Source organism: Puccinia triticina, chromosome 15A (assembly GCF_026914185.1).
Source record: "Puccinia triticina chromosome 15A, complete sequence".
NCBI classification, from domain to species: domain Eukaryota; kingdom Fungi; phylum Basidiomycota; class Pucciniomycetes; order Pucciniales; family Pucciniaceae; genus Puccinia; species Puccinia triticina.
Genome location: NC_070572.1, coordinates 1,981,062 through 1,997,133, shown reverse-complemented (window position 1 = coordinate 1,997,133; position 16,072 = coordinate 1,981,062). Strand labels below are relative to the sequence as shown.

Sequence of the window (16,072 nt, the reverse complement as noted above, 5' to 3'; positions counted from 1 at the left end):
TCAGTTGCCACCGCCAAATTTGAGCTCCTCGCCATAACAGGTGTGGTCATGTTCCACCTCGACCCAAAGAGATGTATCTGCAAGGCGAATTTTGTCACCTGTTGTTGGTCCAAACATGCTAGACACAATACGCGATGGTGTTAATTCCTGGATGAACATATTGTGCTGCACAATGATATTTTAGAACTTGGTTAAAAAACTCACTTGGCGTACGCTTCTCTCGACATCTTGACTCCTTTCACAGGTCTCTCAACGTTGATTGCTGGTTGATGCTCGAAGCCCTTCGCTATCAAACTTGGTATAAGCGCTGCGATGGCTAAGGTATCATCTTTCTGCAAAATCTGGCCCTCTAGGCCGTTTCCGCCGGCCACTAGACCACTTCCACCGATCTCGACCATCGTTACCATTTGTTGGTCACCAGGCTCGAAGCGGACCGAAGTACCTGCAGGGATATCAAGACGATAGCCCAAAGCCAGTTTGCGATCGAACCTCAAAGCTGGGTTCGTAAGGGAAAAGTGATAATGCGAGCCGACTTCAATAGGCCGGTCGCCCGTATTTGTAACCTCGATCCTGATTCGCGATTGGTTGACGTTGAGGCTGATGGATTGTGAAGTCAAGACATCAGGCGAGCTTTTTACCACAATCACTCCTGGTAGATCATGCTCTAAGGATGGTTGGACATGCTCAAACCACAAGTTGGGAGGAGGAGTGATGAAGGAACCGTAGAGCGCTAGCAAAAGATGCGGGTCCCGGCCACTCGGACTGCAAATTGGCGAATGAACGGTTACAAGGAAGGTGCCATCGGGACTGTGGGAGAAACGCGCACAGTTACCAAGTCAGTTGAGCTCTTCGACATTCAAATTCTGACAGGCATTTGGGTAAACATAGGTGGCTTATTTTCTATGCGATCGGGATGGAAAAAAGAATATCAAGAAGAGGAGGCCACGCACAAAGTTCCCTTGACTTGGACTTGGGACAACCCGCCAGGCACAGACGGTTGGACATGGCGGAAGCGCAAGATTTCTTTTCCAACCTGCATAAGTTGGGAAACCGAAGATTGGCCATCTCAAATCAATCTGGATTAGGCATTACATCGAAAAGGATGGAGGGAAAGTATGGGGGACAGTCACCAGAGGGATGGAGGAAGTCAAAAATGATGAGCTCCTTCATACACTGGTGTCTAAAGACCAAGAAATTGTGTTATTTGCTCACTCACTCCTGTAAAACACAAGCTATCAGGGCCGTGGCTTCGGACAAGTTGAGTCGGAGTCCTCTAGCCAATCTCCTCTGAGCTAAAAGGCCGGTCGTCGACAGCAGCAACTTATCTTGATCCTTGGTACTGAGATACATTCGACTAATCATAGGACCTTGAAGAGTCGCTGAGACACTGTCAACGGCCTGCCCCTGCTGGCGTCGGACATGCGGCAGCTTTTGTCGACTGGCCGGCATACTGGCTGCAAACCTTGACAGTACGACGGCGGCCACCATCAAAGTTGAGCGGAGCTTGGGGAGGGTCATATTGCCGGCAAAAACGACCGACAAGCTAAACTCGATGTTCTCCTGTGGTGTAGATCAGATCGTGGAATTTTCGCACTGTGCAGTTTAGTAAAGGTCAGGAAGCGTCAGCTGGTTTGAAAGGGTCATGGTGGTTGACCAAATACATGCAGCAGGTCTGGGCACGAGCGTAACAAAGCCCGCGGCACCGCCAAGCCGAAGGTGCAAGCGGGGCTTATGCCTAACAACGAGATTCTTGCGTGAGAGAATCTTGCATTTTGGCGTAGCATTTCTTTATTGTCAATTATAAACTCAGTAATCACTGTCCCACCACTCTTATTCTATCCCAGCTGAGCGCTGGCATCTTGCGTACAATCCTACATAGGCAGCCTTTTCTCATTGTTTTTTGTTTTTTTTTCTATCTTTTTTTGAAAACACCCTCCTTTGAGAATCTTGTTGGTCCTTTACTACTTTCTCTTTTGGTCAATTAAATTTTAATTTGACCTTAACTGATCAGAGAATAATGCCATACCCCTCTAATTAAAGGGAATGCATGTGAAAGAATTAATTAGGCGACTGAGAGAGGTATTAGAGGTGGCAGGCAAAAAAAGAAAAAGAGATTGATAACGGAAACAAAAAGATCGACCAGCAAAAAAGAAATCCGGAGGTAGACAGTAAAAATCAAGAACTCCGACCCAATATCCCTCACCATTATCACCGGTACATAGAAGAAATCTAATCTCCAAGTTCAGTCAGTTGCCTCAGAATGCCACCAACAAAAAGCAAGTCAACAAAGGCTTGGCTAGCAAGTAAATGGACCCGGATGAACAAAAGTGATTTAACGGAAGCAATAATTGATGACTGCTTACCCCGCTACCCTGAAAACAAGCCACCAAAGCCGGTCCAAATTGATGCAGTGGTGAATCTAGTCGAAGGACGGCACACATTTGTGATGGCCGGGACGGGTTGCGGGAAGTCTTGCATCTCAGAGATGTACTACAACCTCTGTTGAGGTTCACAGGTTGTATGCTTTCACACATTCTTTCTTTCTGTGACATCCATGTTGTAGTGTAGTTCTGGAGCAGCGGGCGCGGAAGATCTTTTCCTCATCCTTCCTCGCCCATCCTCATCTCAACACCGCATCGTGTCTTGCTGCTCCAGTCATCCACTGCAACAGGTTATGAGACCCAGTTGTCTCCAGCGTCAACACGTTAAATAACGTCAAACAAGTCGAGTCACATAGTTTACACAATCATCTGAAGGATCCGGTAGCTGCCGTGAACAGTGTTTTCTTTTATTTACACACTATCTATGCCCAGCAACCTCGACAGTCCCGCATCCACATCTACACCGTTGGGTGTCAAAACAGTTTTGACTACACCTCTTCCTGTCTCAGTGATGTCCAATGATCAAACCCATCCCGTCATCAAATCTCTAGGCACCGTGGTTGCCCTAAAACCCCCTGGTGAAGGGTTGAACTACAGCGGGTGGAAGTTCGTTATCCTGCTCCACCTCAAAATGTGCAAAGTCGACTACGTGCTGAAGGCTACCGACTCAAAAGCTCGCCCGGCAACCTGGACGGATGACAACATCACCGTCTGCTCGGTGATTGCCAAAACCATCGACCTTGCCAATCTCTGCTACATTCAGGACTTTGGTGAAGATGCCGCTGGAATGTGGGAGTCACTGGCCGAAGCACATCAAAGCTTGGCATCTGGGAATCGCATCTACTGGCTTCAAAGACTTCTCCTGGCCAGGATGTCGGGGGATGATATTGAGCCTCACCTCATCGAAATGCGTGGACACTTTGATCAACTCAAAGCTCTCATCACCGCTGCAAAACCACTCACGGCTGACGATATCTACGCAGCTTCCCTCATAATTTCACTTCCAGATGACTGGATGCCTTGTGTCGCTTCCATCTTGAACGATACGACTCTCTCTTCCGCCAAGGTTGTCGCCGCACTCAAGGCAGAATCTCTACGCCGAAAGACTTGCACGGATGAAGGGACTGCTCCTATCTTGGTGTCCAAAGCAAACACCAAACGACCGGGCAGGAGTCGACGACCCTATAATGACTCACTGTACTGTAACTACTGCAAACGCTCAGGACACGACTTCGAGCACTGTTGATCAGCAGCAAGGGTGTTGAATCAGAACCCCCCCTCCCATCGTTTTGAACATTGTGATTCCTCGGACAAACGCCCAGTGAGGACTCGATCTGGCGCTCCCGAGAAGGCCGGCAACACCACCGTTGTCAACATAGGGGGGGACTACGACTCAGCCGACGACTCGGATTACTCCAACTCCGAAGTCGAAGCGTCGGCTCGTCAGACGAAGAGTCAGGCCCAAAAGGGCAAGTCAGCCAAATCGGGTAGCGCGGTAACCTTCAGCAAGGTGAGCTCAAGAGCAGTGTCATCTTGAGAGGTGAACCTCGACTCCGACTGCTCCATCACCATGACACCGTACTTGGCCGACGTCGAGAACCCTTGACCTGATTCCACTCCAGTTCGACTTGCCGACCACTCAATTGTTGCTGCAACCCACGGGGTTCACTCGTTCTCCCTTTCGCTAAGCCGGTAAAAATACCCTCACTCGTGGTCCCGGACTTGGCCGAGCCTCTCATCTCAATCGTGAACATCTGCGACGCTTCACTCGCAGTAGTGTTTGGCTCCGGGGGCTGCGACATCTACGACGCAAGAACAATCAAGATTGATGGCGAAATCCTTGGTAACGGCCATCAAAAGGGAACTTGTATTACCTGTCCCCTAGCCCTGTAAGCTCCAATTCAGTCATGTCCCCACCTTCAGAGTCTGTTAATAACACTCTGCTCGGTTTCCACCACCGCCTATCTCACATAGGCCTTCGCCCCCTCAAACAACTCCTCAAGCGCCTAGGGATAAAGCCCACCATCAATAATGAGATTGACGTTCAGCAATGCCCGACATGCGTGCAGTCAAAGATGCACCGCAGGGCTTTCAAATCGTGATCGGCTCACCGCTCGGATACACCTGGTCAACTCATCCACTCCGACGTTGGCTCGTTTGAAGAAGCATCCCGCGAAGGATATAAATACTTTGTTATCTTCGTTGACGACTGCTCTAAATTTGTTTCCTTCTATCCCATGAAATCTAAGTAGCACGTTTTCCCGTGTTTCAAGCTCTTTCGTGCGTTGTTTGAGAAAGATGGTCGATTCCAAGTCAGGGCTCTATGCTCTGACAATGGTGGCAAATACATGTCAAATGAGTTTGCTTCATATCTCTCACTAGCGGGCATATCACACGAACCAGGACCTCCACATTCGCCAGAACTCAATGGGGTAGCTGAGAGGACTAACAGGACTATTGGCAACCTCATCCGGTGCTCTCTCCTCAGCTCCCATCTTCCCAAACCTTTCTGGGCAGATTCTTTACGACATGTAGCTCACACGTTCAACTCGATTCCCTGTCGGACTCCGGTTGGTTTCAAATCGGCTAATGAGATTCTTGGCATCCCCCTGGTTGACCCCAAATATCTCCATCCTTTTGGGTGTCTAACGTGGTTCAAGGTGCCAGAAGCGAACAGACAAAAACTGGACAGGAAAGCTCGGGCCGCGGTTCTCCTCTCATACCTGTCCGATGGCAACAGGTATCGCCTCTGGGACTTGGAGAAGCGCAGCGTAGTAAAGTCACACGACATCATCTTCGTTGACTCCGTTTTCCCCTTTCTTCATCCAATCAAGTCCTCCCCAGCACCTCTTGAGGTAGAACTACCGTGGCCAGTCAAGCATACACCTTCCTTTCCCTCAGACTCTCTTGTGAACCTAGACGCTGGGGATGGGCCAAGCTCATCGTTGGGTACGCCACCAAGCGTAGTTGACACGCCTCAAGGCTCTCTTTCTGCCAATCCCCCTGTCGCTCCTCGACACGAAGCTGCTCCTGAGACCCCGTCGCTCGCCCCACTCGAACTGCCCGCCCACCAGACCGCTATGGAAACTGGTCAAAGTCGGCATCCACTTCCAATGACTTGGACACGCCCAAAACTTGGCGGCAACTCATTCAATCGCCAAACAAACACAAATGGTTGAAAGCGGCCGAGGAGGAGTATGCCTCCCTCATTGGAATGTCTACCTGGAAGCTGGTACCTCGCCCTCTCAAGCAAAAGATCATCAAGAGCAAATGGGTTTTCAAGGTTAAGTGTCGCGCCAATAAAACAATTCAGAAATTGAAAGCCCGTCTGGTTGCAATGGGCTACACACAAGTCAGAGGAATTGACTACCTTGAAGTTTTTGCTCCCACTCTCCGTCTTGAAACGCTCCGCTTGATTCTGAGTCTGCTCGCCGCAAAAAGGTGGAAAGGCCGACAAGTGGACTTCAAAACGGCATTCCTTAATGGTTGACTCGATGAACCCGTGTACATGGAACAGCCACCCGGATTTGAGGACCCAAACCACCCTGATTGGGTCTGCGAAGTATCCAGATCAATCTACGGTCTAAAGCAGTCCCCTAGAGAATGGAACCGGGAGCTTCACGCGACGCTGATTGACATTGGTCTGTCTCAATCAAAGTATGACCCAACGTTATATTTCAAACTCAAGGACAAGAAACTGGTTGGTGCGTTGACCACCCATGTGGACGATATTGCCATCGTGGGTGAGCCCTTGTTCGTCGACCAAACAATTTTGGCCCTTGGAAAGCATTTCAAGATTGGAGCGGACGAAGAACTACATCACTTCCTCTCTCTCAACATTCAACGAGACGTCAAACAGAGTTTGATCTATCTCTCTCAGGAGCACTACATTGACGAATTGTGTTCCCGTTTTCTGGGAGGAACTCACCTCCCCACCCCAACCCCAACCAACAGTGCTTTCAAGGACCTGAAACGCCGTTCGGCGTCAGACTCTCCCTCGTCAGGACCATACAACCAACTTATTGGATCCCTCTTGTGGGTCTCTCAGTGCACACAACCCGACGTATCTTTTGCCGTTAACAGACTCTCCCAATTTCTGAAGGACCCTTCAGAGGCTCACTGGCGTGCAGGCCTGAGGGTCCTGCACTATATTGTCTCAACAAAGCATCTTCGCCTTCGACTCGGTGGTTCGCTTGACTGCTTGGGATTCTCAGACTCGGACTGGGCCAAAAATTGTGAAGACCGCCGTTCCACTTCAGCATACACTTTCCGCATAGGTGTTGGCGCCATCTCCTGGAAGTCAAGAAAACAAGCAACTGTTTCCCTTTCAAGCACGGAAGCAGAATACAAAGCTATGTATGACTCCTGAAAAGAAGGGCTCTGGCTGAGAAGCATCCTTAAAGAACTACATCTTCGGCCTCAATACTCAATCCCACTTCATGTGGACAATGCCGGTGCGGAGGCACTGGCTAAGAATCCAGAGCACCACTCTCGAACAAAACACATTGACGCCCGATTTCACTTCATCCGGGAGTGTGTTAAGTCAAACAAACTCTCCATCCTCCATGTCTCCACCAAAGATATGTTAGCTGACATGCTCACCAAGCCCCTGCCCCGTGTTCAACTCAAAACTCACCGCCTGGCCTTTGGGATTGTCTAGTTTTCTTTTCCTCTTATTTTTTTTCTTTCTTCTTTTCTTTCTTCTTCTTTTCTCTTTCATGTGTTCAGCAAGGGGGGGTGTTGAGGTTCACAGGTTGTATGTTTCACACATTCTTTCTTTCTGTGACATCCATGTTGTAGTGTAGTTCTGGAGCAGCGGGCGCGGAAGATCTTTTCCTCATCCTTCCTTGCCCATCCTCATCTCGACACCGCATTGTGTCTTGCTGCTCCAGTCATCCACTACAACAACCTCTTTGCCAAATCGAAGAAGGCTGTGATCCTCAAAGTCCAAACGGTCGGAAAAAAGAGGGTGACTTTGAAAAAAAGAAACACGGGAAAAAGCCATGGCCTTGTGAGTAAGCGGCCAAGGATCTGAAAGTTTGTCTATTTTTTTTGGGCATGAGGGGGATGGGTTGCCAAGAATTTGAGTAGACAGTTTAGTTAAGAGAAATACAAGCTTCAAATCATGAAGACCAAAAAAGAACTGGTCAAAAAGTGCGGTCTGCAGGTGGTGATGACATCGGCCACCACCCAAAGTTTCAGATTCTCTCAGGCCAACATGTGCTTTTTAGTCGTAATTCCTCTCCCTGCGGGAGAGATCTTGATGCTATGCATCTCTCCCAGGCCAAATGGGGGCGCCCCCCCCCCCCCCCCGGCCGCAGCAGGGACAAGGGCTTATGTTAAGTTTGGTCTGGGCAGGGAGAGACGTACGGAGCCAAGAGGCATGAGGCCGGTGCCGCTCAAATCTGGAACGTGAATGTTGTAGCAACTTCATCAACGGTGTTGTTTGGTGATGAGCAGGGTGGTGCCAAAAGTAATTTGACTATCTATCAAAACCCAAAAACATAGAAATCAGCGTTAGTTTTTGGAAGACAGAGTTTGCAAGGACAAGATCAATGAGGTTGATGACAGAGATAGAATACATGGACAGTTTAAGGCTTGGCCAGCCCCATGGCCACAAAAATGCGCATGAGAACCGCTGGACCCTTCATTGGCAATATTGGATGGGGAACGCAGTGGCCAACTGCTTTGATTTTTTTGTGTGATATTCAGGAGAGATTGTCATGGTATTCGGATGGGGGCGCTGAGCGTTAGCGGCGAGGTGATATGTACATAGGGGAGGCCTGAGCTGGGCAGGAAGAAAGGCTGAATGAATGGTGGCAATAGAGACTGGCCACAGGCGAGGCGGTGGAGACACGGTGAGGGGCAGGCAGTGGCGAGTTAGGCGTGCTTGGACCTTGGTGACTGCCCCGGCGGCAGGCACCTTCCAAGTAAAGAAGTACTTCACTACCATCGGACCAAGGGTCTTGTAGACCGAGATGATGATGAGTGAATACACCTCACTGTGGCACAATCTGCTGTCAGGGTTTGATGTACATTTAATATGTAGTCAGTGCTATGCAGGTCAAACATACAGTAGCAGTGGGGTGGTCGCAGATGGTCTTGTACAATAGGCGGAGTCAAGGGGAAGGGCAAGGCTAACCAGAGTTGGATATAAAAGCCTGTCCTTGGGTTTGATTAATCCCCAGGCGTTTTCTGCCGCTGTAATTCCAGCGTGTGGTTTGTCCTCACCCCCTCCGCTGTTGCACTTGCACCGTTTGAGGGGCTCTACTCGGTGGCCCTCCTTTGCATAATGCCTTCAATGTGGCGCGCTGGGGGTCATCCTCTCACCATTTTTTAACCCTGCTAGACAGGGATGGATGGTGGGCCACGGTGCATCAGCTTGCTGATGTTAGGTGGCTGGGTGCAGATTATTGTTTTGTTTTTGGTTTTCATAGTTTTTTTTGTTGATTTTGGCATTTGTAGAGGGAAAGCCCTTCATGTTTTTTCTTCTGGATGTTGTAGAGGGGAAACCCTTGAGTTTATTTTGTGATTTTTGGATATTTGTAGGGGAAACCCTTGAATTTTTGTTTTGTGATTTCAAGGCTTTAATAAACTTGGATAACTTCCCAACGCTTATCAGGCGATGGGTCTTTTTTTCAGAATAAATTCATCACCCCTGAAAGTGCAAACCAACACGACAGCCGAAAAGAAAAAAAAGGGGGTCGTCGTCAAATTGTCTAAGAAACAAGTATCCAAGCCCAAAACACAAAATACATGTCTCTCTTCCAACAACTTTACAAACTGATACCATTTACATGATGGGGCAGCAATATGTTTGAGAAACGATGACTGGTGTCAAGAAACAAGGACGGGCCAGGGAGAGTCAAGAAGGCTAGACCGACTGTTAGAAAGACTTGGCCGGAAAGAGGAGATTGAGAGCCTTTTGTGATTCGAATGATTGGTGAAGGGGTTTTCACCTTCCTCCGGAGAGGATGTCGGCCATGCTGGAATGGCCGCCGACGGGCTCTCTGACTTTCCTGGAAGGCACGAAGCGCGAGCCGTCGGGCATCATGACGTACGGCCCGTCATCCTCGGGCGCGGCGACGGGTGCCTGCTGCTGCTGGGCCGGCGTGGGGGCCGGTTCGCTGGAGGCTGAGGCTTGCTGGGCGATCGGCGGGGGGACCCAGTTCATGGCATCGCTCTGACGATCGCCTCCGAGTAAAGAGGCGATCTGGGAGCTCCCACCACCTGCACGAAAAGAAATATTCATCGAGGATCAGTATGTGCACTTTTCTACCTAACTTCAGTCTGACGCTCTGCGCGAATGTATTCTCACCAGGTTGTTCGCGGACCTTTCGGGTTGGAATGAAAGCCGGAACATCCGACTGCTCGGCGGGCGCGACAGACGGAGTCGGCGCGGAGGGCTGGACAAGGTTGTTCTCGCCCTCGGAAAGCACGCCGCAGGTGGCGAATTTTGGCATTTTTTTGAGCTGGGTGTGATGCGCCGATCACCAGAAAACGGGTCAGCTTGAGGAGAGCTTCTGGGCGGATAGAACATATCGTCTTGGTTGACCGGCTCACCTGGGACATGTTCGGGTCCACTTCGAGGTCCAAGGTTTTCAAGAACCGGACCAACGACTCCTTGGTAAACACTATCGATGTCGTCCAGGGCAACATACCTTAGGAACGGTACCAAGCCAAGGTTGTTTGTGATGATTGATATATCTGTGTCAGCAAGGTGATCACCCTATGCCACGTCAACTGGAGGCTCAGACCTACCGATTTCGGCTTGCCAGTCGCGTTCGTTGGCTGAGAATTTGGCGGTCGGCGTGAACGTTTGGGACATGATGGTATGTGGAGTAGTTATGTGTGTAGATGGTGGTTGATGGTGGAAGTGTGTCGTTGGCTTGTCACGCGGAGCACACAACAACTCATGCAACCACACTGCAATTTTCACCTGTTTTCACTTCAACTACCTCAGGGCCAGCTCACATGGCACGGCCTTTTCTCAATAAATTTTACCTCAACATATTTAATAGGGGGGTCCACAATTGAATTATGCTAAACATTGGAGCTAAGAAAATCTCATTTAGCCACAGTCTAACTTGTGAAACACACATATACCCTTCCGTGGAATTGAATCAAGCCCTGTTTGTTTGCAGTAGTCAAGTGAAATATTTGAAAACAATTTTTGAAGTAGTGGTCTTCAAAATGGAAATCAACCAAAAGTTTCCCATGTCACATAAACCCATTATCTATGAACATTCATTATGGCACAAAAAATAGCAACTCCACAGTGCCACTTGGTGTAATTAATTTGAGTCTGTATTTGTATATAGGCTGCAGACTACCTAGAGGCAATAGGGACCCAGTCTAAAAAAATGATGCACCCTTGCCCCCATCCTCAGAGCCTGTCATGACCCGGGGTTTGGGGCATGAGATGAGTCCCATCCTGATGCCCTAACCCTGGGGCATACACCCTGGGGCATGGCCCAAAAGCCGGGGTTTGGGTCCCAGCCTTAGACCCAGAGTGTTGCCCTGCCACACCAGGGCAGTGTTTAAATCATAGTGATATGGCACTTTGGTGGAATATCAGGGGTTTGGGAGTGATGTCCAACAACAGTCACATTGGGTAAGGGGTACTGATTATCCCAAACCCTGGTGAGTTTGGGTCACAGCATTAGGTTTTCTAGCTGCCATCATCCCCCCCCCCTCACAAAAATCCACAGTTTACATCTGAACTTCACAAAATACCTTCTTTGAGAGACAAGGGGCACAAAGAGCAACCTGGGATGACCCTGCAATACTTCTCACTAAGACTAAAGGGTTTGTGCAAGGCTTTACTGGGATCCAGGGGTCTGAATTCAGTCTAACATTCTGCAAAAGTCTCACATAAAGAGATAGAACCTCCAGTTTTCCCAAAGCCAAGTCTTATAGGTGTGACCACCTGGCAAAGTAACTCAGCATTCCTTTTCAGTACCTCACACTGCAACCTGCACTGCCTGGCAGGTAACAGCAGTACATTTGCTGGAGGCACTATTAAAAGTACCAAATGCCCTGTTCACAGTTTCAGAGGCACTATTGACAGTGCTAGAGTACTTGCTCACAGTTCCAGAGGTCTTGCTCACAGTCCCAGAGATCTTGCTCACAGTGCCATAGGTCTTGCTCACAGTCCCAGAGATCTTGCTCACAGTGCCATAGGTCTTGCTCACAGTGCTTGAGGCCCTATTCACAGTGCAAGAGGCCCTATTCACAGTGCAAGAGGCCCTATTCACAGTGCAAGAGGCCCTATTCACAGTGCTGGTGGCACTATTTAATAACATAGCTGAACCACCATTGTTAGTAGTGGGAATATGACCAAAAGCCACCACCACCTCAAATTTAATTTATGTTTATATGATACTGCCTAGAAGATAAACCAAAAAAGAATAATTTACTCAAAGCTATCAAGTTTTGGTGCACTTTTAGGAACCCTGTCTTAGAGATAGCCAAGTGTACCCCTGGGCTGGGAACTGGGAAACGCGGGCAGGTGCCGTGTACGGGTCCGGGTGTGGGATTTTGGGCAAAAAAGCACCAGGTACCCAGATACCCGCAGTGAGGCAGGTCTTCCAGGCAACGGTGGGTCGCTACTTTACTCTACGATAACCGGGGCTGTAGAGTAAAGTAGCGAGCTGCGCCTAACTTTTTTACAGTTATTGTTAACGCTAGCGCGCGGATTGCCGCGTCACGGTTATCGTAACTGGCCTTTTTTTGTACAGCCGTTACTAGTAAAGTAATGTGTTATTGAGAAAATTAACATTTTATTAAGCAATTAAGGGTCAAATTGGACCTTATCAAGCAGAGCAACACTTTATTGAGCAGTGAAAGGCCAAATCAGCCCTGAAATGGCCTTTTCTTGCTCAATATGTTGATAAATACCTGCTGCTCTGCCCATAGATATCGTAGCGGCCTTGAAAAAAAAACACCCGCCCAGTGCAATATCAATATCGCACCACATTTCCCCATTGCTACCGCTCCGGTTAGCGTAAAGGGACCAAAAATCGCTACGATAACGTTACGATATCGATAACCGTAAAGTAGCGACCCACCGTTGTTCCAGGCATCCGGGTACCCACTGTTGTGCTAACCAAGGGGGTTGATTCATCTCAATTATTAGGACAGATCCTGGTCATTGGGTTGATGAAAGGAAAAGATCCTGTTCATTGGGTGGAATCAACCCTCTCAATGACCAGGACAGATCCTGTTCATTGGGAGGAATCAACCCTCTCAATGACTGGGACAGACTCCAGTCATTTCAAGGAAACAACCTCAATGAATCGGAAAGACCCCAGTCATCAGGAGGGTTGTTTCCTTTTGATGACCAAGACAGACCCCATTCATTGAGAGGAAACAACCTCAATGGCTGGGGAAGACCCTGGTCATCAAGACGTTTGTTCACTCTCAATGACCAGGGTCTGTCTCAGTCATTGAGAGGAAACACTCTCAATGACCCAGGTCTGTCCCAGTCATTGAGAGGAAACACTCTCAATGACCCGGGTCTGTCCCAGTCATTGAGAGGAAACACTCTCAATGACCAGGGTCTGTCCCAGTCATTGAGAGGAAACACTCTCAATGACCAGGGTCTGTCCCAGTCATTGAGAGGAAACACTCCCAATGAACGGGTTCTGTCCCAGTGATTGAGAGGAAACACTCTCAATGACTGGGACATACCCCGGTCATTGAGACTGAGAGGAACAGGGGGTTCTGGATGGAAAATGCACAAGTACCTGTGGTACCCACAAAGAGTACCGCCAGTACCCGCCGGCGGGTGCTGTGTATGGTTACAGGTGTCTGAATATCACTAAAACAAACTGCGGGTATGCAGAAACGTGGTGGGTGACCGGGTCCACTCGGCAATCTCTACCCTGGCTAAGGTTTTGGTAGTTTTCTTTGGTGGGACCTTCCAAAATTGACCCACAGTAGCACACCTCTTTCCTGGGGTGTTCTAATTCCATGCAGAACAATGTGTACTCCTCAGAGGGCTTTCTGCCCGCTGAATATTTTTTTATGCTTGGGGTCCCCCATAAAGAATTTATGATTTTTTCACTTTCTGTCATTTTTTGTGAAGTTGAGGCTCTGACTCCCAAATAATTTGTGGAACTTGACTTCCAACTCCCAAAAATCCCCAGACCAATTTTTTGCCCTGGGGAGCAGAGGTCACTACAAGAAAAAATTGCGCAACTGACGCCAGTTGACATGCAAGAGCTCCAAAGAAGCTTGTGGTGCTATGCAAGCCTTTGTTCAAAGCTTCTGTTAGAGCTGGTTGATTTGAAACCGGGTACCTGGAGCCTTTTTGCCTAAAATGAGACACCTGCACCTGCAGAGCGGGTACTGGCAGTACCCGCGCGGGTATTTGCGGGGGTGGTCCACAGCCTGCACAGCTCAGCTGTATCCATGAGCAGGTGTGTATGACCAATACCTGGGTACCTGCATGGTTATTCTCAGAATCCCAGACATCCACATCCAAAAATGCACACACTGGCACCAGGGGAGATATTTTCCCACTCCCCAGGGAGTGCCCTACCATAAAAAAAATCCATAACTGTGCTGGAGGCCTTTTGTAAATAAAAATTGGATAGGTATGAATAAGACTGGAAGTTGGCTGTGGAAAACAGTTGGAAATCATCCTGAAATGAACCATCACTTTCCAAAATAAATCATCCAGAACTCATCTAGAATTCATCCAGAACTCATTCAGAATATAGGCCTTTCTTGGCTCCATTACCAGTGTGTCCTTTTCATGGAGATGTGAAAGGCCCAGCCTGTGATATCATCCCCCTCATGTACTCGCGTACATCAGGGGGAAAATTGGTGTCTCAAAATAAAGCTTTTACTTTTAATGTGGCTGTGAAAGGCCCATCCTGTGATATTTCCACATTAATGTACGCGTGCTCATCAGGGTGACTATTATTAGCAAAGTGCAAAAAATTTCACTTGCATGTGCACATGTGAATTTTGAAAAGCAAAAAAAAGCAAAATTCACCAGATCATTTTTGTGAGGAGGCGAGGATATCTGTCCAAACTGGAGTGGCAAGGCAGTCCAACCTTGACTTACCTCAGACTTTCACCCTATTAAAATTGTTTTTCACCATTTTTTTAGCCAAATTCAAATTAATTCCTGCAATTCCAAGAAAAGGGTTTCACTAATTTTCCTGCAACATTAACACATTCCAAAATCCTAAACCCTATAATACCAAGTTAAATTTTTACTTTAATTTTGTACATGAGGGCATCTAATGTGAATTACAAGAAACCCATTTTTTCAGAGGAATTACATTTGAGAATGTCAATTTTGCTTTGCTATCCTTCAACCTCAGTAAACAGGAGCAATTGATGAGTTGGATTTGGGTGGAATATCATTTCATCATATTTTTCCTGCAGTTGTACCTAGAAAACAAGAGAATTCTACACAACATTGTGTTGTGTCCCAAATCAATTCTGGCTGACTTTTGAATCACTTCTCCATCCACTTTACAATTCGTTTAGGGATGAGTTACTAATCCACATCAGGCCCACATCCAACCAAAACTCACATAAAAATCAGCTCTGGAACTCCCTGGGGAGCTGGAACATATCTCTTGTGGTGTGGCGGGTACCTGTTGCGCGCGGCAGGTACCACCAGCAGATAGCAGGTACCCAAAACAGGTTTGTTTTGACTATCTCTAGCTTCTGTTTACCAAGCTTCAATGTACAGCCACTATGAAAAAATAAACCGTTGAGTCTTTGGTCAACACTACAACAGTGTTTAAACAGGGGTATCTTGCATGTCAACTGGTTTCAGTTGCACAAGTTTTCTTGCAGTTGGTGGATCTAAATTTGCTCCTCTGGACATTTGCTTCTTTTGGGAATGGGAATTTCAATTTTTGGGAGTTGATTAATCAAGCTCCTAAACATATCAGGTAGGTTGAGGGTGATATTAATAAGTGCAATGGAAGGGAATTTTGGATAAATGGCTGGCCAGCCTCAAGCCAAATTTTGGACACCAAACTCAAGTCCCTCCCTTGTAGCAATGCTGAAACAAATATGATACATGGAGCGTATCTGGTAAACGTTTTTCATTGAAAATACAGACCTATAAGTCCTATTTTTTGTTTTTAGCCCTGATGATGGATGGATGGCTGAAAACAAAAAAATAGGACATGTAGGTCTCCATCTTCAATGAAAAACGTTTACCAGATATGCTCCATGTATTGTATCTGTTTCAGTGTTGCTTGTAGGAGGGTGCTCATGCTGTTATAATTAATTCTGCTCTTACACATCCTGTCACCCAAAGACAACTGAGCTTGACCCGGGTAACATGACAAGCAATGTAAACACATTTTAGACATGATACCAGGATATATGTCAAATGTGCAAACTTTGGTAACCATACAGTGAATTGAGCACCAGAAGCAACAGCGCACTTAGCTTTTTTCGGTCAAAGCATCACTCCTGAAGTTTGAGGTTGCGGGTTTGAGTCCCGTAGTGCACAACTTACATTTTGGTTTCTGAAACATGCCCTGCAAGCACAGGGAGGGACTTGTGTAAAGCTACACTCTCAGACCATCCGCACCGGGCGCTAAGTTAGCCCGGATTAGGGCACTTAGTTCGACCCCGCAACCGCATCGGGTTGGATCAACCGGGGATCAACTTGACCCGGAGCTTGGTTTGGAGCTAGTGGGGTATAAATC

The 16,072-nt window shown here is 47.9% G+C and overlaps 2 protein-coding genes across 2 annotated transcripts; both read right to left on the bottom strand.

Moving 5' to 3' along the window:
* Nucleotides 1-1,039, bottom strand: PtA15_15A199 (uncharacterized protein; the record flags this gene model as incomplete). Its single annotated transcript, XM_053163380.1, has 3 exons — nucleotides 1-118; nucleotides 205-807; nucleotides 951-1,039. 3 exons carry the CDS (start codon nucleotides 1,037-1,039, stop codon nucleotides 1-3), a joined length of 810 nt encoding a protein of 269 aa, XP_053027362.1.
* An 8,297-nt stretch (nucleotides 1,040-9,336) lies between these two features.
* On the bottom strand, nucleotides 9,337-9,844 carry PtA15_15A198 (uncharacterized protein; the record flags this gene model as incomplete). Its single annotated transcript, XM_053163379.1, has 2 exons — nucleotides 9,337-9,611; nucleotides 9,700-9,844. 2 exons carry the CDS (start codon nucleotides 9,842-9,844, stop codon nucleotides 9,337-9,339), a joined length of 420 nt encoding a protein of 139 aa, XP_053027361.1.
* Nucleotides 9,845-16,072: the final 6,228 nt, after the last annotated feature.